The sequence below is a fragment of the Ursus arctos genome, unplaced genomic scaffold (genome assembly GCF_023065955.2).
Source record: "Ursus arctos isolate Adak ecotype North America unplaced genomic scaffold, UrsArc2.0 scaffold_34, whole genome shotgun sequence".
In the NCBI taxonomy this organism is placed as follows: Eukaryota; Metazoa; Chordata; class Mammalia; order Carnivora; family Ursidae; genus Ursus; species Ursus arctos.
Genome location: NW_026623030.1, coordinates 25316135 through 25340637, shown reverse-complemented (window position 1 = coordinate 25340637; position 24503 = coordinate 25316135). Strand labels below are relative to the sequence as shown.

The window sequence follows — 24503 nt, the reverse complement described above, 5'->3', positions numbered from 1 at the left end:
CCCCAAGGCGCCGGAAGTGGAGTGTGGAGACGTGCTGCGTGCTGTCAGTCTCTGTGGCTGCGAGCCCTCGCGGTTGTGGGAGCCGTCCAGTCGTCGCGGGCTGTCCCGGTCCCCTCGGGCTGCGCGATCCGGAGGGCACAATGGACAGCAATGGTAAGTCGGGCCGGGCCGGGCCTGCTGGGCCTAAAGCGGAGCCGTACGGGGGTCACTCCACCTGGCACGCCCAGGCTGGGCTCTGCGAGAAGTCCCTTTCCAAGCTTAGGCTACTGGACTGGATGCTGCTTCTAGTCGCGACTCAGTCCCTCTCGCTGTCCCTGTCTCCAGGGAATGGATCCTGAGGGTATCCCCAGACCTTCCTCTCCCAGCGCTTAGCAGTGCCCTCCTCCAAAAAAGGGAGACTTAGACGAGGAGTGCAGATCTCCGCAGTCGTTATTTCCTCATAGGTAAAGTATGAGTAAGAGTCCTCGCCTTACTGGATCTGGTACTAGAATTTTTTTTTAAGGTTGTATTTGATGTGCTCATCTAATATGGTTATCAAGGTGTTTTATTAAGTGAAACACAAGGGCAAACTGACATATGATACTTCTCATTTAAAAAAAAATAAGGATGGACCTCTGCATATATATGTACATATGTAAGTAGGTGAACAGGCTTGAATTGGCACAGACTGTCTGGACAGGTGGAGGGAAAACTGATAAAGTGGTTGACTCTGGGATTTTCTGCCAGGACTTGTAGTCAAGGATAAGAAGGAGGATGACCTTCCACCATCAGGAGGTGGTGCTTAAATTTTATGCCTTTCTGCACAGATGGGTTTTTCAAAAATGAGAAAGTTTGTAAATAAATACTACAGTGGTGTCATCTCTATTCCCATCAACATTTATAATGCCCCTGAAGCCAGACACCCTGAAAAGAAAATATTTTTAAAATTAGTTTGCTTCTGGGATGCCTGGGTGGCTCAGTCTGTTAAGCATTTGCCTTTTTTGTTTGTTTGTTAAGATTTTATTTATTTATTTGACAGAGAGAGAGACAGCCAGCGAGAGAGGGAACACAAGCAGGGGGAGTGGGAGAGGAAGAAGCAGGCTCCTAGCAGAGGAGGGACTAAGCCACCTAGGCGCCCCTAAGCATCTGCCTTTAGCTCAGATCATGATCTCACGGTCCTGGGATCGAACCCCACGTTGGGCTCCCCACTCAGCAGGGGTCTGCTTCTCCCTCTACCCCCCACCTTGTGTGTGTGTGTGCCATCTCTCTCTTGCTCAAATAAATAAAAACTTAAAAATAAATAAAATTAGTTTGCCTCTTAAGGTCAACAGTCATTGAAAAGCTCTCTAGTCTTACATACTGCTAAATGAATTTGATGAATCACTTTTTTCTCTCTCCGCAGAGTTAATTGAATACTTTAAGTCTCAGATGAAAGAAAATCCTGACAAGGCCTCAGCAGTAGCTGCCATCGGGACTTTGCTGGAGTTCTTGAAGAGAGATCAAGGTGAAGAGGGTCATATTTGAACACTCTGGGTGTTAGGAAGTCCTCTAGTAACTCAGAAGTGTAGAAAGTTGGGGTGCCTGGGTGGCTCAGTCGGTTAAGCATCTGTCTTTGGCTCAGGTCATGATCCCATGGTCCTGGGATCAAGCCCTGCATTGGGCTTCCTGCTCAGCAGGAAGTCTGCCTCTCCCTCTCCCTCTGCCCCCTCCCCTGCTTGTGCACGCATGCATGCATGCCCTCTTTCTCTCTCTCAAATAAATAAATAAAATCTTTAAAAAAAAAAAGTGTAGAAAGTGAGACTGTGTGTGGGCCTACTTGAGTTAATGCAGCTCCAAGTTCAACTTCTGCTTCATTTCAGTCTTTTGACTTGGAAAGAGCCCACCAGTTATCATTAAATGGGTCCCCTTTCATAAGTGAGATACACTTTGAATCAAGAGTGACCATATTATATCAAGCTGACCATGAAGCTTAAATTATAGTAATAGTTCAGCTTTGTAAATGTTTATTGAGCTTCTGTCTTATGCCAGAATTTTTGCAGTTGCTACAGAGTGTTCCAGAATTCTAGTATTAGTATTATTCATTATGATTGCCTACTCATTCGGGCATCCTAAATGTAAATTTCTTGGTAGAACGTATGTCTTTTATAAACGAGATAACAATAAAAATAATAGTAATAATAATGCCTTCTTTAATCCAAAGTGCTGGCCTAAAGACATGTGTCTCTAAGACAACTTTCAGTGTCTTCCCATGGTACCTACAATAAAACCCAAACACCTAAGCCTTGCCTACACCGTTTCTCAGACCTCGTCTGCCGCTTCTGCTTAATATCCTTCCATGCCATCCCTCACTAAACTGCGTCACGTCAAGTTTGTTCCCATCTCATGGTCTTTGTGTAGTTATAGTCTGCACCTATACCTTTCCCACTGGATCTTTATGTGGCCGGATCCTTTCTCACTCAGGTCTCAGTTTAAATGGCCTCCACTCCAGAGGCCATCCCCATTAGCTCTTTCCATCCCTGTTAGCTCAGCCCCACGTTTCTCATCATTCTGCTGCTTTCTGTCCTCATTCGGTCTGTAACTTGTGTATTTCTTTGTGTGTTTGTTTATTGTCTGCCTCTTCCACTAGAAGGGGAGTCCCGTCAGAGCAGGGACCCTGTCTGCTCACTGGTGTGTCTCTGGCATACAGGATGCATCCAGTAAACACTGGTTGAATAAGTGTATGAATCACAGACCCACCAAGGGGCTATGATACTAACCTGAACATCGCATTCCTCACGTGATCCATCCAGGGGAGACGATCCAGGGCCTGCGAGCGAATCTCACCCGTGCCATAGAAACCCTGTGTGAAGTGGACTCCTCCGTGGCCGTGTCCTCTGGCGGGAAGCTCTTCCTGCGCTTCATCAGCCTGACTTCGCTGGAATACTCCGTAAGCCCTGCCCTCCTTTCGTTACCTTTCGACTCCTGTGTTTGGTGCAGGTCTTCTCAGCTTTACCTGGATTTCTGCTTTACCCCTCATTTTGCTGTTTTCTTCCTAGGATTACTCTAAATGTAAAAAAATCATGATTGAGCGGGGAGAACTTTTTCTCAAGCGAACATCCCTATCGAGAAATAAAATTGCAGATCTGTGCCATACTTTCATCAAAGATGGGGCGGTGAGTAGATTTTCTCATGTGTGGTAGTTGGGAGCAAGGACTTTGGACTTAGACTTCCGGGGTAAAATCCCTCTTCTGCCACTTACTCGCTGTGTCACCTTGGACAAGTTACTTAACCTCTCTGTGCTGCAGTTTTCTCATCTGTTAAATAAAGGTAATACCAGTACCTACCGCATCAGGTTGTTGGAGGAGGAGGTTTGAGCCGATCTAAGGACTCTGTACTATGCCTGGCACATAGGAAGCACAGTACAACCGTGTAGGTGTTATTACAGAGGCTGTCGCATTAAACAGGCCAGGAGGGGTGCCTGGCTGGTTCAGTCAGAAGAGCGTGCGACTCTTGATCTCCGGGTCGTGAGTTCGAGCCCCACGTTGGGTGTAGAGATTACTTAAATACAATAAATAAACTTTGAATAAAATAAAATAGACAGGAAGAGAAAAAAGCACTGGGACAGCATGGATGATTCTTGATTTAATAACATGTCTTTACCAAAGAAGTGTTTTCATTATCGGGTACATACTAAATCGAAACTAAATCCACACCTAACAGCTGTTGGAAATGGTTCATACTGACGGGTCCTCCCGGTGAAGGTCGGCGCTGGGCTGGGATGTTGTCTTTAATTTCATTTTTAGTGCTATTTCAGAGACGCAGAGCTGCCAAGGGTTTCTAGGTGAAGTGAGGACGGGAGCTGCAGGTTAAGCCAGTCCCCCAGCAAAGGGGCAGTAAAACTTTTATGATGTCTCTCCCAGGCATCCCTCTTCTGCCACCCAAGCCTCCACGGACCATAAAATTCTTTACTTGCGTCTTGACTCTGAAATCTTGTCCTCTGTTTTATTATCCCCTTTCCAACCTTTGAAGTGTGTTCTTCACGAAATGACATATAATAGATGTGAGTGGAACTTGTACAAAAGCCAGTTGCGAACAAAGCTGCTTTTGGCCCCATGAAGGCAAGATTGTGACTGCCTCTCGCTGAGGCCTTCTCCTTCCGCCAGGCTCCGCGCTCAGCACCGTGCAGGTCTCACGTGCCCTGGCGCGTGTGAATGTGTTAATGCCCACGTGCAGCAGCACGGCCCACCTTGGAACCTGCGGATGAGCCATCTGGGGATCTCATTCAGTGCAGGCTCTGACTTAGCAGGTCGGGGGCGCTGAGAATCTGCATCTCGAACAAGCTCCCAGGCGACGCAGAAAGGCACTAGGGCGCTCTGTCCATCCATTTCGCATTATACAGAACCACAGAGTCTGTCGTGGCAACAGAGCTGCAGTGAGTGTCTGCCCATTGTGTCTGGCCCACAGATGGGGTGTGTTTACCCCCAAATGGTGTTTGTAAATAAAAAAAAAAAGAATTAGTTGGCCAACACTTCTTTCTTGGATTTTCAAGAAAAAAAAATCTGGCAACAGTGGGACCATGTGACAACAGCTGGAGCTTGGTCTCTCCTCTTTGCTGCCGGCCCCACCTGAGCTGCCGCTTTTCTTTCTGTGACCTGCCCCGTACCTGCGGGCCTGAGTGTGCAAACCATGTCTTAGAAATAGGAAAGCCAGCCCAAAAGAACCGAACAGAGCCTTCAGATGGAAAGGCTTTTGTACCTTGCGAGCAACACCACATGGAGATTCCACTCCTGCAGCTGCTGTGGGAAGAGGTGACCCACAACAGATGGGTCTTTCTGATTCCAGTCGATTTGTGAGAGAGCATGGAGAGAAGCGGGGGTACCGGGAGGGGCACTGGCATGGAACAGCACGCAGGTGATCCCTGCCAGGCTTGCCCTCTTGACGGGGCTTTCTTGGTCCGCAGAGAATATTAACTCACGCCTACTCCAGAGTGGTCCTGAGAGTCTTAGAGGCAGCAGTGGTGGCCAAGAAGCGTTTCAGTGTGTACGTCACAGAGTCGCAGCCTGACTTATCAGGGCAAGTATCATTCCATTTGGTTATGGGCCCAGCAGTCATTTTGAGCACAAACGAAGGATTAGAACCTGTGTAGGGAGTCCCAGAACATGCCCCCCGACTGGCCAGTCACTCAGCCTTGCCTTTGTGCCTTTTCCTGCCCCCGAAGAAAAGTCTCTGTGAATTGGCAGTAGGCCACCGTACAGGATCTAGGGTGTTTCTTTAGTAGTTAAATTGGAGGAACAGCAATAAATATGTCAATGGAAAGATTTTTATCAAGGAGTAGATAATTCACATCTCCATCCAGAAGATAATGAGAGAAAAACTCTTTTTGCGGAATTTGCATCTTTTACCCAGAGTCCCTAAGAAGATAGTTTTCCTGAAACACATATTTTCTTCTAAACAACCCAAATTCTTGTTTCCTTAGTCCAGAGTGTTGGGATGTGCCCCTTAATCCCTGAACATGAACTGAGTTTCAAGCTAATGTGATTTACCATTGTCCAAATTAAGTGACTCATCCTACTTTCTTGGACTCTCTCTAATGTTTTCCAAATGTCATTTTCCAGTAAGAAAATGGCCAAAGCTCTCCACCACCTCAACGTCCCTGTCACCGTGGTCTTGGATGCTGCTGTTGGGTAAGTTCCCATCTTCCCTGAGCACCGTTATTTGTCATCACCCACTCCCGGGATTGGCTTGGAGCAGGGTTCCGGATTGAAGGTTTGAGTCCCATTCATAAAACTGCACTGGGTAGTGTTCTGCCTCCAATTTGACGGCTGCATTAAACCAGGAGACGAGCTGTAGGGTGTTGCAGAGAATGGGAGTCATTTATGTAGTCTTATGGTGCATTTTATCTTTTCTTGAAGGTTTTATTTATTCATTTGTCAGAGAGAGCACAAGCAGGAGGAACAGCAGGCAGAGGGAGAAGCAGGGAGCTTGATGCTGGGTTCGATTCCAGGACCCCGGCAGACGCTTAACCGACTAAGCCACCCAGGGTCCCTTATAGTGCATTTTAAGAGCAAGGTGCAAAAGTCAGGTTAGGGTCAGCACACATAATCAGTGTTCCCGCCTCAGAGAAAGGCCTAGGCTGTCCTCAGCGGCACTCTGGGATTCTTTGACTTACCCGTGCAACTTTGCTTCTAAAACTGAGGACACACGTTCTGAGAATTGTCAGTGTTACCTCACAAAAGAAAACAGGACTAAAGGTCTCTCGGAAAAAACACGTAAGGCAGATGATTAAGGAAATTAGGAATGCGTTCAAAAGGAAGCATTTTGAAGAATTCTACTTAATTGCTCATTTTCAAAGGTAAATTAGCCTTCACCTGAGCTGAAAGAGTCTTGAATTAAATAAATTTTCTTTCAACTTCAGATCACAACAGGTTTTTAAATTTTTGTTTCGTTTGTCTTGAAGTAGATCAGAAAGTAGAGCGTAGCACGCATAGTGAGGATAAATGCCGGGTCATGAAATTCCATCCGTCACTACACCCGCACGCGTGTGTGTGCTGGGCGGCCGCATGGAGGGCACGTTTACCACGGGGCTGTGATCACAGCGCGTTTTCATGCCTGTGACGGCAGAACCAACAGTGCCCAGGGTCGTCTCATGGGTTAAGTGCTCTTTTGAAGAAAATAACTTGTAAGAGGAACGTACGGTGGTGAAAATGGAATATTAATCTTTGCAGGTGATGCTGCTACTCGTAAGAGCCAAGAAAAGCATAATTTTTTTAAATTTCTTTAGCTATATCATGGAGAAAGTGGATCTTGTCATAGTTGGTGCTGAAGGAGTTGTTGAAAATGGAGGGATTATCAACAAGGTAAGAACATCCATTCTCCACAGCCCCTTGCTCCAGGCAGGGAGGGGTTGCTGAGCCACATCCTGGCGGTACCGGACCATGTTATCACTCATCCAGCCCCACGTAGCCTCTGGACGTCACCATCGCAGAGAATTGTCTCCCAGTCCCCAGAGGACACTACAGCGGCCAAATTTGAGTCATATTTCTTTGATCTATAGGAATCATGAAAAGGAGGTTTATCTTTTCTCAAAACATGTTTTAACTGGAATTGGGTTTGGTTGTTGGGTTTTGTGGTTTTTTTTAACTGGGCATATTTGACATCAGTATAGCGTGGTGTTAAAATTTCTCTGTCCATTGCTTAACATGGAAAGATTTCATGATCACTTGTTTCTTGTGGCTCCTGGTGGAACACATATAACGTACAGTCATCACGTGTGCAGTTCGGGGGAGTGATTTCACGCAGCGCATTTTCGAAGCCCATCTTTGCTGTACAGTTGTCCGCACACCATCCCTTTTTATGGCTGAGCCATGTCCCATTGTGCGCAGGGAGCACATTTGTTCGTCCACCGACTCCTGTCCTCTTGAGTCATTCCTACATTTCGGCTCTTGTAAATTACGCTACTACAAACATGGGTGCACAGGATCTGTCTGTTCGCAGTACCTGAGTGGAATTTCTAGGTCACGTGGTAATTCCGTGTCTAGCATTCCGAGGACCCACCAGACTTTTCCATAGTAGCTGCACCATTTTCTGTTCTCCTCAGCACCGTACAAGCATTGCAGTCTCTCTGCATCCCTGCCGACACTTGTAATTTGGGTTTTTTAACTAGAGCCATGCTAGCAGGTGTGAAGTAGTGTGTCGTTGTGGTTTTGACTTGTGTTCGCCTGACGACGAGGGTCTGGAGCATCTTCTGAACATGTGTGTATTGGCCATTTGTTTATCTTTAGAGAAATGTCTATTCTGTCGTCTTTTTCTAAAAGATCTGTAATTCCAAAGCTAGATTTACATATATTATGTTCACTCACACACTTTCAAATATGCTCTAAGATCTCATCCTTCTACGTTTTCTCTTACTTTCCAGATTGGAACCAACCAGATGGCCGTGTGCGCCAAAGCCCAGAACAAGCCTTTTTACGTCGTGGCAGAAAGTTTCAAGTTTGTACGACTCTTCCCACTAAACCAGCAGGATGTCCCAGACAAGTTTAAGGCAAGAGGTTTTTTTTACATATTTGAAGGGGTATTTGAGTCTATGTTGAAAGCTTTGGGAAGAAGCAGGGTAAGAATATTCCAGTAAGTTACTCCCCTCCCATCACTAGCTTCTCCAACGCGTGGGATACAAAGATCATTTGTTGGCTGAGCTCAGACTCAGAAAGTCCCATTTGTCCCCAGAACTTGGTCTCTCTTAGGCACGAGAGGGAAAGCTGATGTTTCAGTCCAAGCTTTGGAGGCCACTCTCCGGGCTCAGTCTCCGTCTCCCCCGCTTACTAACCACCCTGCCTGGGGCAGTGCGCTCATTTTATGCTCTGGACTTGAGTCATCTGTAAAACGAGATGAACATGCATTCTGAGCGTGACGACAGTTCTGAGATAACCCAGGAGAAAGGCTTGGTCTGTGCCAGGCACATAGTAAGCTCTCCGAAAAGACTTGAAATTGTTATCTTGAGAGGTTTGGAGCCGTGAATCCAGCACACCAGTGAGGGCAGACACAGTTTGGGTTCTTCATTAAAGTGAGGCCATCGGCCGGTAGGTCGCCATCCTCTGGCTGCCCCACGCTGCCCTCTGCCCTCCTCGCCAGCGTGCCGCCCAGCTGGCTTCCCCCTCCTCCAGGGAACACTTTCAGGTAGTAGCTAGTAGCACAATGATTGCTCAGGCCCAGCCCACACCACTTCTGAGCCCTGGGCGTGTGGGGAAAACCAACACGTGTTTCCTGTCTCCTCAGTATAAGGCAGATACTCTGAAGACAAAGCAGACCAAACAAGATCTCAAAGAGGAGCACCCGTGGGTCGACTACACCTCCCCTTCCTTAATAACACTGCTGTTTACAGACCTGGGGGTGTTGACTCCCTCAGCAGTCAGCGACGAGCTCATCAAGCTATATCTGTAACTGCTGGATCCTTCCTGCCGGCGCACAGCTGATGTACTTGGGGCAGAGTGAGTAGCCTCTTCACCCCTCCGTGAGCCGGACCATACGGAGTTTTTTTTTTTTTTTTTTTTTCCTTTAAAGATTTTATTTTTAAGTAATCTCTACCCCCAATGTGGGGCTCGAACTCACAACTCCTGAGATCAAGAGTCACATGTTCCACTGACCGAGCCAGCCAGATGCCCCTAAAACTGAATTTTTTTTTAAATGAAGGCTTAGGTACTAAGGACCTAAAACCATTAAGACTTGGAAGATTTTTTATCCATTTCAATGCACCATCTTAAATGCGTTCATGGTTTCCCTAAAACCCAACCTGAATTGTGTTTATGGTTTCTAGATACTTTCCAGTTTCCAGAAATACAAGTTAGATTATTGGCTACTTAACCAATGGAAGACGTGCCCAAGCCCACCCCTCCCTTTCCTGCACTCCAGACTGATTTGCCAAAAGCATCGATTAGAGATGCAGGCCTGAAAAATCAGGTGCTCCCACCTGCAGCCAGGTGCCCCTGCAGGAACCAACAGCCGCCCAGGACACGTTACAAATGGTGCCCATTATGAGAAAGGCAGGAAACCCAGGTGGAAGTCACATCAGGCTTCCAGTGGTGACCACGAGCCTGGGGCTGCCACCCCCTCATCAGGATTGGGACAGACCGGAGGGAAACCACCAAGAGAACCCAAGGAAGGCAGAAACAACATTTAGCAGGAGTAGCCTCCGTGGCTCAGCACATAGGAAGACCTTCCAGAACATCTGTAAACTGAAGTCTGCATCTGTGGAAGATGCGAATTTCCTTTAAATGTGTTTGCTCCTGAACAGCTTTTTAAAAATTGTACTTGGGGACAAATTCAGCATCTTTTCAAATAAATTATGTGAGAGATTTTGATATGGTGTTTTATCAGTATTGAGCGCTGAGGCCCAAAGGTATTGGCCATCTTGGTGAAGACAATGCAGCCACATTCACACACTCAAGACACTCCATTGGAAGGAAATAGTTCATTCGACACAAAGCATAATTTTTTTTTCCCTAGAATATGACTTGCTTCCTTCCCTCCTAAACTGGTGATGGGGATGATTCTTCAAAAAGAAGAAAACCCCAGGGGCACCTGGGTGGCACAGCGGTTAAGCGTCTGCCTTCGGCTCAGGGCGTGATCCCGGCGTTATGGGATCGAGCCCCACATCAGACTCCTCCGCTGGGAGCCTGCTTCTTCCTCTCCCACTCCCCCTGCTTGGTTCCCTCTCTCGCTGGCTGTCTCTATCTCTGTCAAATAAATAAATAAAATCTTTAAAAAAAAAAAAGAAGAAGAAAACCCCAGGAACAGCACCTGCCCCATACAGGTGCTCTGTGCAGTTCCTCAGAGAGAGAACTCAAGTCCAGGGGTAAGGACACCCACGAAGGTCAGGTGCCTGAAAACAGTAAGGAAACTTGAAAGCCAAAAATCAAGTATACCTCAGTATCTTTATGTTAGAAAGTAAGTATAATATAGCCACAGAAAAATCAGCTTTAATTTAGAGGTGACCCATCAAAATAAATATTGACTTCTATTATTTACACTCAGTCTCACACTCTTCTGTTGGCCTTAAACGCTGGTCAGGTTTTCATAAAACAGTCATGAGTGTGAAGCATGCCCTCCGTCCCCAGTGTGAACATGGCTTTCTCGGACGCTGGCTGTGGGTCTGGCACACAGTGAAAGCACGTGGGCACTGTGCGGGGCACAGGGCCCGCTCACCGTACCCCCTGGGCTTGCGTGTGCTCCGGGGCCGGCGTCAGCAATCCTCTTCCAAATCAGGGATCCCCAGATCTGCTGTTGGGACTGCTCTCTTGCCACTTGAAAACAACCCCTTCTCAAATTCTTCTTCAGTAATTTTGCCTTTCTTAAACTTTTTCAAGAGCCTCGTGTCGTTGAGGAGTTCCTCCATGTCCTCATCTTCAATTTCAGAACCCTAAGTACAGAGAGCGACAAACCACCAAATTTCTCAGGGACGTGTTCTCAGAGCAACAACACACTCAGATCAGCTTCCACAAACACGTCACGCTCCCACCCAAGTCCCAACAGAATACAGAAATACGAGAGCCCCACACAATCCCTGCTACAAGACACTATTTTGATAAAATTCATTCAAAATTCTCAGCTGAGTGTTCAAGTAATAAAGGAAAAACTGTACCTCTTCCCTCCTCCTTTTTTCATTCATTTTTTTCTTCTTCTCCTTTTTGGCCTTCTGCTTTGACCAAGCTTTATTTTTTATGAATTTTTTTCTCCCTTCATTTTCTCTTTTCTCTTTTCTTTGTTGCTCCAGTAGTTTCTGCCTCTGCTTCTCTCTAACTTTATCTTTAAAGGGAATGGTGTCTGTGTTAATATCCGTAGGCACAAAATCTGGAAACTGCCTTCCTCTCAGCTCCGGCATCTTGGGCATCCTCAGCAGGGCAAACCCTCGAGCAAGGCTAGCAAAATCAAGATCTAATTAAACCAAAACATCAAGAGTTAGCACACCCAAAACAGAATCATAAGCACCAACCCAAGGAAGATAGCTGTTTTCTAACCAAATGATCTAATGGGTTCATTTTAATTAGAATTAAAATAATTATATTTTTACCAAAAAGGAATACTCGGCAGCAAGTTTCTTCTGTCTACGCAAACCCTAGGAAGACTTCTCTTAGGTATTTAGAAAATACTAACCCTGACATACGCGGAACGTTTTTATAAAACAAAGCCGTTTCACACCTGCACTACCTGAAAGGCCATGTTGTGTTTAAGGAGACAATTCTGTGAGTCCACCTTACCCTTTAATCTGAAGATGAGGTTGCATTCATGCTTCGCATAAGCCTGGATGTGTGACACAAAGGCTTTCATGCCCTTTTCAAACACAGCTCTGTCGGCCAGGGCCATGGACTTGAGCTTTGGAAGGAAGTCTCCTATGTTTTTCTGGAGTTTCATCTCCTGCAGGGGGCACTGCACACAGACCACATGCTCACCTCCTCTGGCTGGGATCCCCTCACCTCCAAAACCCCATCAGAGCCAGTGCAAAACCAAAGGCAAAACAATTCATTGCAATCTTTAATCAGAGACACTGAAGCCCAAATTCCCAAGTATTTTACTTGATTAGAAAATTCTCAAATCAATTTTCCGTAACGATCCTGATTCCTGGTTGGAAAGTAACCAACACGAGGTCTGTGTTCCCAAGTACTGATGCCCGGCTGGAGCTGAGCAGTGCCTGCCACCCTGAATGGGACAGGTGCCTCCCCACAGCCCTCAGGCCAGCCGGCTCCTGCCCTTACATCACCACCTGGCCCCTGAGAGTTTGCAATTCGTCCTCTACGTTCTGGACCACTTGCTGGAAAAGAACTCGACCAAGTTTCGTGTCACTGGGCATTCTACATGAAAAAAGGAGACCGCTTACTTTTTGGTTAATTTCAAGGAAACTGATGTAGGACTCTTCCATGGGAAGGAGGAACACGAGCGCGCTGCCACCATGGCCGATGCGGGCTGTACGGCCACAGCGATGCACAAAGGCGCTGTGAATGGAAGACGGGACCATGATCACTATGTGAGAGTGGGCAGAGCATGAGCCCAGGGCTGCTACACCCTGCGGCTCAGCCCAACCCTGCCCCTCACTAGGCTCACAAATACAAATGCTGGCAATTAAATATAGATTGCAAACCAGACAGGATTCTGCAAAACATTTAATGTGAACTAGAAAACTCTTACATGTATGCCTATCTGACGATACAGGTAAAACATGGTCCTAGTAGAAAAACATGGTCCTAGTAGAAAACTGGAAGACAAGAGTATAGAAAAGTGGCCTGTAAGCCTTCCACCAAGAAGTAACAATCATTACTGCCCAGGAGGTCTAGGCCCCCACATTCTCCTATGTTTGGAAGCATTTATGAGGAATGTATGTTTGCTTTGGGAGAGTAAGACTTTCATATAGGGTGTCAAAGACTTTCCTTTAAGCATCTATCAATTCACTATGCAAGAACTTTAAAAAGCATGTGCAGGGGCACCTGGGCGGCTCAGGTGGTTAAACGTCTGCCTTTGGCTTAGGTCATGATCCCAGGGTTCTGGGATCGAGTGCTGCACAGGGCTCCTTGTTCGGCGGGGAGCCTGCTTCTCCCTCTCCCTTTGCCTGCCTCTCCCCCTGCTTGTGCTCTCTCACTGTCTCTGTCTCCCTCTCTCTCTCTGTCAAATAAATAAATAAAATCTTTAAAAACTTAAGTCATTAAAAAAAAAAGCACATGAAAATAACTATTGCATACTATGGCATCACGATTTTCACACACCAATGACAGTTCACCTGTTCCTCCATTTTTGTTATTTATTTTATTTATTTATTTATTTATTTTAAAGATTTTATTTATTTGACAGAGAGAGACAGCGAGAGAGGGAACACAAGCAGGGGGAGTGGGAGAGGGAGAAGCAGGCTTCCCGGATGGGCAGGGAGGCTGATGTGGGGCTCGATCCCAGGACCCTGGGATCATGACCTGAGCCGAAGGCAGACGCCTAACGGCTGAGCCCCCCAGGCGTCCCAACAAATTACTGCATACTACGGCATCACTATTTTCACACACCAATGACAGTTCACCTGTTCACCCATTTTTGTTATTTAGAGCAATGTTTTGATGAACATCATCATGTGTATCTTCCTCAGGATTCATGGGGCCAGATTCCTGACAGAGAGGGTCACACTCCATCACGCCATACCTCGCGCTGCTGGGAGGGTCGTACTGCAAAACCCAGTTTACTTCAGGAATGTCTATTCCTCGGGCCATGACATCCGTGCACACTAAAATCCCACTAGAAAATGAGAAAACACCTTTCTGAGCAAGGGGGCCACCACCGTCATCACCATCAGTCTTTCCCAGCCTCGACAGGATGACGACGTAATGCCTCTCACAGAAGCACCCGTTAGGAATCACATTTTGACTTTTTTTTCCTCCTAAGTATATCTAGGACTTCACAAATTCCCAACGAAAACGGGAGGCAGGGAGGAGACTGGGAAAGGATTTTTTTAATTAGCATACTTTTCTTTGAAAGAAACCAAAAACCGTAGTGAGTCTAATCCTGAGATGTAACGGTCCGTTCTATCACTCTGGCTAGAAGAGTGCTGTTAACAACACAGCCAGGAAGCCCTTAGAAAAGCAGAAAAATGTTACCTCTACAAGCAAATTAATTATGGTCACCGAGAGATGCGAGGTCCTAACTGCAGTGACCAATGACAACCTATGAGACTTCAATGAATTGCTCCTATCTGCGCCCTCCACCCATTCAACAAATAGGTATCAAAACCCCCTGGGCCAGGTGCTGGGCCAAATACTGAGGATCCCGGGAGTGAACACAACACACGGTCCCTGCTCTTACAGAGCTTACGATCTTGCGGGGCAGCTGGCGATGACTAAGGAAGTCAGTGCAGCACAGCACGATGGGGTCAGGCCGTGGGCAGGGCCCACCGGGGCCACACAGAGCAAGTGTGATAACCGGGCAGAGGAGAAAGAGGATTCCAGGCAAGGAACACAGCCCACATGAGGCTTGAGACGCAGCGGGACCTGCCGAAGCAGGCAGTGAGCTCGAGGCAGCGAACCCACCTCTGCGATCTGCGGAACTCCATGAAGATCTTCCCGCGCTTGTATTTCATCTTCCCGTGAATGCACATGACCTCCACACCCTTCACCAGGGCCTCCAGAGCCTTTCCATAGTATTCCACACAGGCGCAGGTGCTGAGAGGGGACAGTGGGCTCAGAGTTGCTGGGGGAGGGAGGCGGCGAGCACCAGATGCAGCAGAGGGACCCCATCCTCTCTGGGAGAACGGCTACCAACATCATCACCCTGAGCTCTAAATCTGAAACCCTGCAGTTCTGACACCAGGACAAAATCTGACCGTGGTAGCCACCAGGCTGGCAGCTTCAAGGCCACTCCCAGCCACTTCCTCCCTCATCTCCCTTTACGACAGAGGCTGGGACAACTGCACACTCATATTCTCTGCCTCCCTGGAGGTGAGCAGCTGCTGAGTGACTCACCTTTGGCCCCTGAAATGAAAGCCTGAGCATCTGAGAAAGCTTTCTGCTCTTCTGATGTGAAGAATGCCCTTCCCCCTCCCTCAGCCTTTCCTCCTTTCTCTGTTTTCAGTGCAGACGGGGCAGCGGGCATGACAGTGGCCATCTTCAAACCGTGAAGGGACAGACATGAACAAAAGGCCGACACAGTCATGGAAATACTGACCTGGACACCGGGGAGACATACCCCAATGTCGGGACCTGCCTAACCTCTGGTCTTCTTTCTACAGGAGAAAAATAACTCCTCGTGCTTAAGCCACAAAAGTGGGGTTTTCAGTTATTTGTGGCCAAAAACATTCCTGAGAGAATTCCAAACCTTAGGGCTACACGCATCTGGACATTCTGGATGTGGCTGAACCCCAGATTCTCCTACCACAGCATCCAGGAAGAATTACCTGAAGAAGATCAGGTGTTTTTCCTGTTTATGATTTTGGAGAAAATGTACCAGCTGGTTAAATTTCTCATCTGCCTTACATACCTGCAAAGTAAAAAGGAAAACCAATTAAAAAAAAAAAAGCTTATTGATGATAATAATCTCTCTAGCTATTTTCAGTTTCAGCCTTCAATGTTAAGGACTCTGACTTCCTCCACTAATAGAACGCATTTCTGTCAACATGTGAATTGGTCTACATAGCTCAGAAGGGGGCATCAGCATGTGCTGACACATACAACTCAGAGTCAAGTAACAGAGAGATGCACAGTCATCCCATGCAATCGTCCCTAAATCCCAGTATATGAACAGGGACCACGGTACCAGCTATATCCAAGGTAGTTTTGTTTTTTTTTTTAAGTAAGTGCTACGCCCAACATGGGGCTTGAACTCATGACCCCATGATCAAGAGCCGCACGCTCTCTGGACTGAGCTAACCAACTGTCCTTCCAGGGTAGATTTTTTTTTTTAAATGTGGATTCTTGGGCACAGCATACAAATTCAGTAGGTCTAGGACTGGACCCAAGAATCCATATTATTTAGGAGCCCCCAGGAGACTCTGGTACATCTCCATGTTCAAAAATCACTGCTCTAGGGGCGCCTGGGTGGCACAGCGGTTAAGCGTCTCCCTTCGGCTCAGGGCGTGATCCCAGCGTTATGGGATCGAGCCCCACATCAGACTCTTCGGCTAGGAGCCTGCTTCTTCCTCTCCCACTCCCCCTGCTTGTGTTCCCTCTCTCACTGGCTGTCTCTCTCTCTGTCAAATAAATAAATAAAATCTTTAAAAAAAAAAAAAAAAATCACTGCTCTAAGAGGAGCCCAGGTTTCCAGAAAAGAATGTACAAAATTTGAAAGACCTCCATGGAGACAGACTCCAGTCTCTCTTAATATATAGTCAAGTGGTCCATTCGGGCCCCTAAATGGGGAGACATTTAAACCCATCTGCATGCACTCCCCCTATTTTTACCAAAACCAAGTTCTCAATTTGGAATTTCTTCTCACACACTCAGATCTCTCTAAATGCAATCACTGAAACGAATACAAAACAGCAACAAGAAGCCACAGTGGGCATCCACAGCTAACACTTATTAGTACTCACTGTATACTAAGCACTGGCCTAATCTGTATGAATCAATCAATCCTCAGCACAACCTATGAAGTGGGTAGTACTGGAGCCCCCTTTCTACAGGTAAGTACATCCAGTTCAATTAGTAAGGGACAAAGCCAAGATGTGTACCTGGGCTTTGTCCTGGGCGGTCCTGCTCTGGCACTGCTCAGCCACGCACGACACTACCTACGGACCCCTCCCTCTGCCTGGGAAAGGCCGGGCTCCTGACCTCACCAGCCCAGCCCGGGAACTCCAGCAATGAGGAAGCCCCCCCGCCCCGGCTCCAACTCAGGTGAGCCTGCCGGATTTCCACACCACCCTCCAGGCAGTGCCCTAGAGGAAGCGCCACGCTGCCTGTCAGCGCGCGCTCAGCATCACAAACAAACCGCAGGATCGGTAAGGATATCCGTGCGCACCATGTAGTAGTTCTCCAGGCGGGCAGGAGTTTTCTGAGTGCTGCTGGCCGCTACACCCTTCTCCTTCACCGAAATCCGGACAGGGTTCCGGAGCCCTGCTCGCACCAGGCTCTCCACTTCCTGCGTCTGAGTGGCAGAGAAAAGGCCTGTTCTCCTCTGCTTTGGCAAAAACTCCAGGATGGTGTTTATGCTAAAAAAGAGGGCTCAAACTTAACACCTCGTTTATCAGCGTCATCAACAAATACCACTTCGTGATACTAAACAGGTATTTCAAAGATTAGGAAAAAAGCCATCACAGTATTTACAGTAGACATTAACCAGGGGATGAGATTATGAGCAATTTTTATTTCTTTATACTCTCATTTTTCTAAGTTTTCTCCAATATAAACACATAATTATACTTTTGTTATGTGGGACAATTAAGAGAGAATGAAGATAAAAGAAAAACTTTTTGGGACTAAAAACCACTGAAATATATTTTTTAAGTAGGTGAATTGTATGATATACGAATTATATCTCAATAAAGCTATTCAAAACACACACAACTTTAAAAGCAATCATGAAGGAAAATGCATCTTAAGAAGTAGAACTGGAACTTAAACTATGTGGAAGAATCTGAAGGACTGAACAACCTCATGATTTGAAATACAAAGGAGGCCAATAAAGGCAGTCATGAAGTGGTAGAGGAATTCCACTTCGCTCTCCTTCATCGGTATCTCCCAAAGCCAATGAAAGCCCACAGTCCAGTACCTTGCCTCAAACCCCATGTCCAGAAGTCTGTCTGCTTCGTCCAACACCAGGACGTCGAGGGACCTCACACAGCTGGCCAGATCCAAGCCCTCTGCCTTCCTCCGGAACATGTCCTCCAAGCGGCCTGGAGTGGCCACAATGATGTTCCCACTTTGAAAACACAGAAAACATTTATCACACTCTCAGGATCTTGGGAATATCTGTGATTCCAAATACCAAGTTTTGTAAACCTCTCCCCCCAAAACTCATCTAAGTTCTAATAAAGGGAAATACAGCCATGAGTGATGGGACAGGGCTCAGGGCAGAGAAGTGAGGGCCATGAGGAAGGCAGATGGGTTCCGGGCCAAGAGCCAGGGTGGGGTGAGCACACGCTGGCCCACTGGCCACATCTGACCTGCAACTGTTTCTGTGACATCCTACTGGCACGCAATCATGCCCATCCGTTCATGTATTGTCTCTGGTGGTTTTCACACCCCAACAGTGGAGCTGAATACCTGGGACAAACCATGGGGTCCACGAACCTAAAATATTTCCCATCGATTCCTTTATAGGTTTGTTGACCCCTGACCTAGAACAAGTTATTCAACCACTTTAGGCCCCAGGTAACTCATCTATAAAATGAGAATGTTAACAGAATTAGAGAATATTTTATGTTAAAATCACAACCACAGATGAAAGGCCAAATACAGCCCCTACACACTGGCTGACCTGCAAGAAGTTGGCTTTTTTGTTTTTTGGGGGTTTTTAAATTTTTTTTTAGGACAACCTTTTATTTTTTAAGATTTTATTTATTTATTTGACAGAGAAGAGACAGAGAGAGAGAGAGAGAGAGAGAGAGTGTACAAGCAGGCAAAGCAGCAGAGGTAGAAGGAGAAGCAGACTCCCCACTGAGCAGGGAGCCCGATGCAGGGTTTGATCCCAGGCTGGGATCATGACCGAAGCCAAAGGCAGACATTTAACTGACTGAGCCACCCAGGTGCCCCTTAAATTTTATTTTTAAGTGAGCTCTACACCCAACGTAGGATTCAAACTCAAAACCCTCAGATCAAGAGTTGCATGCTCCACTAACTGAGCCAGCCAGGCATCCGAAGAAGTTTTCTTTTTTTTTGTTTTTTTTTTTTTTATGTGAATTACATGCCAATGGTTAAAAAAGTCTGGAGCTAACACATAAAAATCCATATTCTTTTTTAAAAATCCCATATCTGGCAATACTGAGCCCAGAATCCTACAAGGCAACTATCAGCTAGAGATGAGTATTCGGCCACGTATTGGGCAGTTCCTACCCATCCCCACCCCAGCCCTTTCACATACCGATATTAACCTCTGACCCCTGCAGAACTTGACTTTGTGACCCCCGCTGAAAAGCATCTCACAGGATAGCTGGAACACGGTAAATGCTCAATAGAAGCAGTTCTCTTTATTAAGATTCCCTAACAAATTGGGCACAAAACTTACCACTGCTCATAATAAACCTTATTCATGGTGGGACTGAAAAAAATGCAAAGGGCTGATGGGCACCATGTATTCAAACATCCACCTGTTTATTAAACACCTGCGTGTGCTCAGCACCGTGCGAGGCTCTGAAGATGCAATGCTGCGGGACAGACAGCACCGCTGAGCCTGCCTGGGGACACGGGGAGCCTGGCCCACGCCGTGCTCTAAAGGAATGCTGTGTCCGTGTGGCAGCCGGGGCGTAGAAGGCAGCGGCAGTGGAGAATGGTGGCCTGGCAAGCCCTGTACGAACATCAGGATCCTTCCTAAGAGCCAGCAGAAGCCAGTAAAGAGTTTTTGATGAGTGACATGATCAGGCTGGCATTCTGAAAAGACCACTTTTCAGGATGCTCTGTACGGAGTGGATTATAAGAAGGCAAGAGTAGAAACACATAAGAGAGAACGCTACTGCAGGAGCCCAGTAGAGACGGGGCTGTCTAGATCAGAGTGGGAGAGGGGCTGAGGGAGAAAATCAAAGGGCTAGAGATGGGTGCTCTGAAGAGAAAATGTAAATGATGGTTAAGGGGGACGGGGATAGAAGGGACAGTGAGGTGTCAGGGCCAACTCCCAGACTTCAGGAGAAGTACGTGGGTGGACAGATGACTTGGAAACTCCAGATGACATGCAGATTTGGGGATAAAAAGCACCCATTCCAAACACGTCTGTAAAAGTCGGGAGATGCCCAGGAGATGCCAGGCAGACAAGCAGCTACCTGCAGGTCTGGGACTCAGGGTGAGGTCTGGGACCACCAGAAGTGAGATAAGACCACTTAGAGAGCCCCAAGTGAGAAAAGCAAGGGGCCTAAGTCCCGTATAGTCAGCCTGGGGAAAGAAGGGGGGCCATACCCCGACTCCCTTCTCCTCTGCAGGGGGAGACTCACTGAAGGGGAAATGCTCAACAGGGCCTTATGGGAAGGAGCCAGCAGGCAAGATGGGAGAGTGGCCTGGAGAATACAACTTTCTGGGGAGCTGGGGTCGCCAGAGTGCTCCCCGTTAGGCCTAGACCAGGTATCACTTCCTCTTGGGTTCAGTGCCAAAAACAGGCAAGGAAAGGAGCAGAAGCAAGCAAACTTACCCTTGTTCCTTAAACCTTGCAACATCTTCGCCAGGATTCCTGCCTCCGATCCAGAGAATCTGGCTAAAACAAGAAACAGGTCTTCAGCAGGTCAGGCAAAGTAAGAGCCCGTGGCTAACAGGGGCACCACATTCAACTCACCTGAACTGCGGGAAGGGCTTCGTAAAATGCGCCAGGACTTCATCTATCTGAACAGCCAGCTCCCGTGTGGGTGTGATGATGATCGCCCCAACCTGCCCACGTGCAGGGAAAGGAAACAATGAGCAGAGTGGGCTCGCAGAGCTCCACACACGCCAGGACCGTGCGCCTCACAGAGCCAAGTGCCCAGGGGAACAGCACTTCCGGGCTTCCTCAGCACCAGTCCCGGTGCTTATCAAGGACTGCTCTGGATCATGGCCAGTTCGCATTACTGACAAACACGGGCTTCGCAAACACTCAACCGCTGCTCCTGGTAGGAAATGCAGGGTCAGGAGCCTCTGGTCATGTTTTGTCAATCAATCAATACAGAAGCTGATTTTATGTGTGCTTCTGTTTAATGACACCCTGAATAATACATAGTTGAGTTGTCAACACTGAATTCACTGCCGATCGCACCGTAACTCATTCCTGAGCGAAGCGTATCTCGCGCACTTGTTTTCTCGAAAGGGCCATCCCAGCCTTCTGGTGCTCAGGAATACTAGACGGTGCTTCAGCTCTACACTTGAGGCCATTTTAAACACTGAAATCAGCAGCAAAAATGCAAACACCACAGCGGTAAACAGACTGTAGGAAGGACGCCCGTTTACAGTCTGAGAGTGAAAACAAGAACGCAGAGCATTGCCCTATTGGGACCCAGCTGGGAATGTGCAGGGCAGGTGACTCTGATTTTCTGCTGCTCTGCACAAATCCCAGATGAGGGAGAAAACACAGTAAGTGTTGATCCGGGGAGCCACAAATACATTTTAAGCAGACAAATTCAGAAATATAGTATCTTCAGGGGCGCCTGGGTGGCACAGCGCTTAAGCGTCTGCCTTCGGCTCAGGGCGTGATCCCAGCGATCTGGGATCGAGCCCCACATCAGGCTCTTCTGTTATGAGCCTGCTTCTTCCTCTCCCACTCCCCCTGCTTGTGTTCCCTCTCTCGCTGGCTGTCTCTATCTCTGTCGAATAAATAAATAAAATCTTAAAAAAAAAAAAAAGAAAAATAGTATTTCAGGGAATGAGGATAGATTTTTTTTCAATCTTTTGAGTAGCTTCTTTGAACTGTGAACTCGACAATGACTAAGTGAAAATACGCCACTTAGCTATCCTCACCTGATTCTTTTTTAACTTCTCTTCCCTTCTCAGAAGAATTTCCAGGATGGGGATGACAAAAGCGAGCGTTTTGCCACTACCTGTGACCTGCCAAGATGGAGAAAATTTGGTTTGCTTTTCCTCACAGTTCCTTCTGGAGGGAAAACAGGAGGACAAGCTGCATTTCCATGAGGTACTCACCGCCTCTGCAGCGACATCTTTGTTTTTCATGAACAGAGGGATGGTTGCAGACTGGAGAAAGAGATGCAAAGCCCCAGTTAGAGAATGCCAGGCTCCAAGGAGGTGCCCCAAAGCCCTAGGAACACGGTGGGTGGCCTGGGTCACAAAGGACCCCACCACAATGCAGACCTTGAGTAGAGTCACCACAAGGCACCCCAGGGGGGTTGGCTCAGAGGAACACAGCAGCGGTATCTACACAGACGTGTGGAGGGGACAGCGAGCTGAGCTGGGATTTGGGAGTCCTGAATACGAGCCCTGCCTCGCCTCCTTTTCCTCTCTCTGGACCAGGAAGGGTTTGAAGACACTGAGTTTTAGAGTTCCTTCCGGCTCTCATATCAAAAACCAATGATTCAAATAAACCCTCTCATTTGAAACACCACAGGGAACCTCCAGGTCTTGTGAAAAGCCCAGCCCTTTGGTGGCTAAACCTGAAGCAGAGTCAGGTCTCAGCTTTGATGTCATCCCCTCCAGGACCCCACTCCTGGTCCTCAGAGCCTGCGCTCACCCATCACAGCATATGTAGGACTTCTACATATGCAAGTGGTTCTCAACCTGGATGATTCCTATGCCCTCGAGAAACATGCAGCAACGCCTAGAGATGTTTCTGGCTATCAAAACCCACAGAGGGGAAGCTACGCTACTGGCACCCAGTAGGTCGAGGCCGGGGATGCTGTTAAACAGCCGACAATGCCCAGGACAGTTCCCCACCACATACAATATCAGCCAGTCCAAAATATCAAGAGTGCTGAGACCGCGAAACTCTGCTCTAGAGCCCTGTTGTCCAAAAGAAATAGATGTGACCAGCGTACACAGTTTTAAATTTACCGGTAGCCACATTAAAAGTAAAAAGAAAGATGTAAAATGTATTTTACTAATGTGTTTTATTTAACCCAGGAGATCCAACATGTAATGAATATTTTAAAAAATTAATTACTGAGATATGTTCCACTCCTTTTTTCATACTAAGTCTTCAAAATCCATTGTACCTTTTACAGTTGGAGCACATCTCGATTTGGACTCACCATACTGCAAGTGTTCAAGAGCCACGTGTCTACTGACTCCCACAGTGGACAGTACAGCCCAATTACCAACACTGACGGCAGGGACTGGGTCTCCCTGCACTACAGTCCCAAGGCAGGGTTCACAGCACTCCCAACTCTCATCTCCAGCTTTCTCATCTTTCCTGAGGATCTTATGGACATCTCAACTCAGTAACTCTTGAATTCCCCTCAGAAACGTGTTACCACTCCCTGCCTTCATCTCAGTAAATGGTACCACCATCCACCCAGCTGCTAAAGACAAAAACCTCAGACTCCCTCTAGATTCCTCTCTTTGGTAACCCCTACACCTGTCCCCTCAACAACCTGAACGCTCTCTCGAACTTCTGTTCCCAGTATCCACTGCTTCCTCTCTACTCTAGGTCACCACTACCTCTCACTTGACACTGGCCCCCTGACCTCTTGCTTCTTGAAGCCCCTGAAGTCCATTCTCCACACAGCAGTCACCTCCCTTCCCTTCGTACATAGCTTCCCATTAAGATGGCTTCCCACTGCATTTAAATAGAATCCAAACTTCAAGACCCTGCACAACGTGGACCCTACTCTGTTCATCTCTTACACTATGCCTGATGCTCCCGCCAAAGGTCTCTTTTCTGTTCCTCCCAGGTCACCTCTAGCCCCAAGACATTTGCACTGGCATTTCTCTCTGCTGGGATATCCTGCCCCAATCACCACACAGCCTCAATCATTCCGGTATCAGCTCAATGACACCTTCAGAGCGGCCTTCCCTAACACACCACCTTAACCTCCTGCCCTGGACCTTAGTGACACTTATCACCGACTGAAACTACCGCATTCCTCTACTCCTTTCTCCCTCCCCTGCATTAGAAAATAAGTCCCATGCCTGGTGACCAACATTGCAAAATCCCCAGAGCCTAGAAGAGCTGATACACAGTATATCCTCAACAAATACTTCTTGAGTTAATGAATAAATTGGGCCAGAACCCTTCACTTAGCCCACATAGTAACAACGGCAGGTAATATTTACTGAGCTCCCATAATGTGTCCAACACTGTCTTATGGAAGTCCCACAGCAACCCTACGAGATAGGTAAGAAGAAAACAGCACAGGGAGGTTAAGTCACCTGCCCGAGATGTCTACAGGGGCAGGGCCGGGATGCAGCGGGCACCTCGGCCCCAGCACTCATAGACGGAGGGGTCGCGTTGTTCAGGGCCCGGGCGTAGGTGCGCCGCCGCCCCCAACCTGCCGGGGTCGTTAACCAGGGCGGGCAGCCTCAGGGCGGGCAGCCTGAAGACGCCGCAGAATTCCCAGGGGGACCCGGCCCGCTCCGAGCCTCCCTGCCCCGCCTGCCCCCCCCCCATCCGGCGCACGGAGGACCCTTTCCCGCCCGGCAGCGCCCGGTACCTGCACCGGCGTCATGTACGGAAAGCCCAGCTCCCGCAGCGCACCCAGCACCCGCGGGTGCAGTCGCATCGGCAGCGACTCCCAGGAGCCCTCCGTCACGTGCTCCATGGCGCGCCCCTCCGCGGGCGCTGCCGCCGCCGCCGCCACCTGGACGCCACCGGGCCACCGCCGGCGAGCACTTCCGCTTCCGGCCTCTCACGGAACCGCCGGCAACCGCGCTCCAGCAGCAGAGTTCCGGAGAGCGGGTAAAGAGTCCTCGCTGCGGGAGCTGGAAGAACTGCCCTCCGGCAGTGAAAGCGGGCGGCTGGGACCAGGCCGGAGTAGT

At 48.0% G+C, this 24503-nt stretch overlaps 2 protein-coding genes across 2 annotated transcripts; one reads left to right on the top strand and one right to left on the bottom strand.

Moving 5' to 3' along the window:
• The first annotated feature begins 3 nt into the window (after positions 1-3).
• Positions 4-9812, top strand: EIF2B1 (eukaryotic translation initiation factor 2B subunit alpha). Its single transcript, XM_026514728.4, has 9 exons — positions 4-153; positions 1382-1483; positions 2769-2905; positions 3015-3131; positions 4919-5031; positions 5574-5642; positions 6740-6815; positions 7874-7999; positions 8731-9812. Exons 1-9 carry the CDS (start codon positions 141-143, stop codon positions 8893-8895), a joined length of 918 nt encoding a protein of 305 aa, XP_026370513.1. The 5' UTR covers positions 4-140; the 3' UTR covers positions 8896-9812.
• A 554-nt stretch (positions 9813-10366) lies between these two features.
• DDX55 (DEAD-box helicase 55) lies at positions 10367-24362 on the bottom strand. Its single transcript, XM_026514729.4, has 14 exons — positions 24179-24362; positions 21717-21767; positions 21537-21623; positions 20386-20477; positions 20245-20307; positions 17680-17829; positions 16930-17119; positions 15371-15453; positions 14508-14639; positions 13627-13719; positions 12326-12440; positions 11709-11877; positions 11093-11385; positions 10367-10870 (listed from the first exon to the last, which is right to left on the bottom strand). Exons 1-14 carry the CDS (start codon positions 24284-24286, stop codon positions 10694-10696), a joined length of 1803 nt encoding a protein of 600 aa, XP_026370514.1. The 5' UTR covers positions 24287-24362; the 3' UTR covers positions 10367-10693.
• Between the last annotated feature and the right edge of the window lie 141 nt (positions 24363-24503).